The following is a 1,643-nucleotide window of genomic DNA, read 5'->3' on the forward strand; positions in this document are numbered from 1 at the left end:
GAATAATTTTCTTTTGTAAGAAGAAATAGTTTGTCAGAACAAGGTTAGATAAAGAATGTGGAAAGAGAGAATTCACTGAATTCCAAAGGAGGGTGGTTTAATTCGGCAAGACGCTGGTACGCTTTATTTAATTTGATGACTGGTGTGCACACTCCATGGGTGCCAGCCAGATCCACATGCAGGCTTCATTTAACAAGACAGCAAGTGCTAGCAGAGTCTATATATTTCCAGATAATTTTTCAAGCGTGTGAATGACATTAAGCAGTCACGGACTGGCATTGAATCAAACCTTTTCTGGGAAGTCAACTGCTTCTGCAGGCTGTGCTGGCGAGACAGCGCCACTTGACACGTGAGGCACAGAGGGCAGTGGCTGTTCTATGCCACCAAGGGCTCCCCACCCTTTTCAAAAAAAGCTGTTCTTTCACCAAACTGATTGGTGCCATGGAATCAAAAGCTAAAAACATCTTTTTAAGCCAGATTTCTGTGTTAAATTAAACTAGAACATACAATCAAAGCAAAACATACCTAAAAAAAATTTCAGTGCATTTTGGAGGAGATATGATGTGGTCCAAGTTGCAAGCTGGAGAAATACCCAGCTGAAGTCAACTGAGTGAAGTTTGCCTCAGCTTCAAATTCTGCACAAGCCTGTAGGCTCCCAGCGCTGGGTTTTATTCATGGAAGTTTACCCTTGCAGCTCGTGGGTTTTCTGTTTCAGTCACACTTTGATTTTCTTTGCTACTGATTGGGGTACTCACCGTGTTCAGCTGCTCTTTCAGGCAGCGTGGTCAGGAGCGTAAAAACTCTCAGCAAAGCCTCTGGCTTTCCTTGCCGTCATTTAAAATGCTGCTTGGCAATAACAAACCAAGGGTGCCTGCAAATTTTCCAGGAAGAAGGCGGTAGCGGGAAGGGGACAGACTTGCTGGTACGTACACGCGCTGTTTCTTTGACAGCTCAGCCAGGGCTCTGCTGCCGCTTCCCACATGGCAGGCAGGGAAACCTTCAAGCTGTTGCTGTGCTTTAGATAAGTCATCTGAGACAAGTGCTGTGGGTCTGTTTAGAGCTGTGCTCTTGGCAACAATCACCTTGAGCAGTGGCTTCCAGCTGAGCTCAGACACCTCAGCAAGGTGGAAGGGAGAAGAGTGAGCCTATGGGTGAAGAGCAGTGAGTCCATATGTGCTCTGTGCGATCCACCCATGGAAATGATGTAAACTGCATCTTCATCTCTGCGGTGAATTCTTGAGTCGTCTGCACATGGGAGGAGGGGGGAAAGGAGGAAGCCTTTGCTTTAGGGAACGTGCTGGGTGCTCTGCAAAGTGGGGTGTCTACCAGAGAGTTCTGCTGTCGCCTAGCTCCAGGCTGGTGCGCCTACTCCTGCAGACTAGCCAGGCAGCATGGTGCTCCCCAGATACCAGCAAGCAAGGAAGAAGTAAAAGGTGGGTGGGCAGGCAGTGGTGTGACTGAGCTGGAGTGAGCAGCTGAGCATCAGCAGGGCTCAGCTTCTGGCTCGGGCTTGGCTGCAGGAGGAGGCGACGGTTTCTCATCAAGAGTGATTTCTATCACTGCCCCGGACCTCTTACGGGGTTCGGGGGTCTCCTCCGACCATCTCCCTACCCTGCGCACACCTTTGGCCACTTTGGGTGCAT

The 1,643-nt window shown here is 49.2% G+C and overlaps 1 protein-coding gene across 1 annotated transcript in view; it reads right to left on the bottom strand.

Annotated features, from left to right (window-relative positions):
* Positions 1–1,482: 1,482 nt before the first annotated feature.
* LRRC10 (leucine rich repeat containing 10) overlaps positions 1,483–1,643 on the bottom strand; it is a 958-nt gene continuing 797 nt past the window's right edge. Inside the window, exon 2 of the mRNA XM_010142114.1 lies at positions 1,483–1,643. Coding sequence (XP_010140416.1) covers positions 1,483–1,643 — 161 coding nt within the window.

The sequence above is a fragment of the Buceros rhinoceros genome, unplaced genomic scaffold, assembly GCF_000710305.1.
Source record: "Buceros rhinoceros silvestris isolate BGI_N320 unplaced genomic scaffold, ASM71030v1 scaffold32148, whole genome shotgun sequence".
NCBI classification, from domain to species: domain Eukaryota; kingdom Metazoa; phylum Chordata; class Aves; order Bucerotiformes; family Bucerotidae; genus Buceros; species Buceros rhinoceros.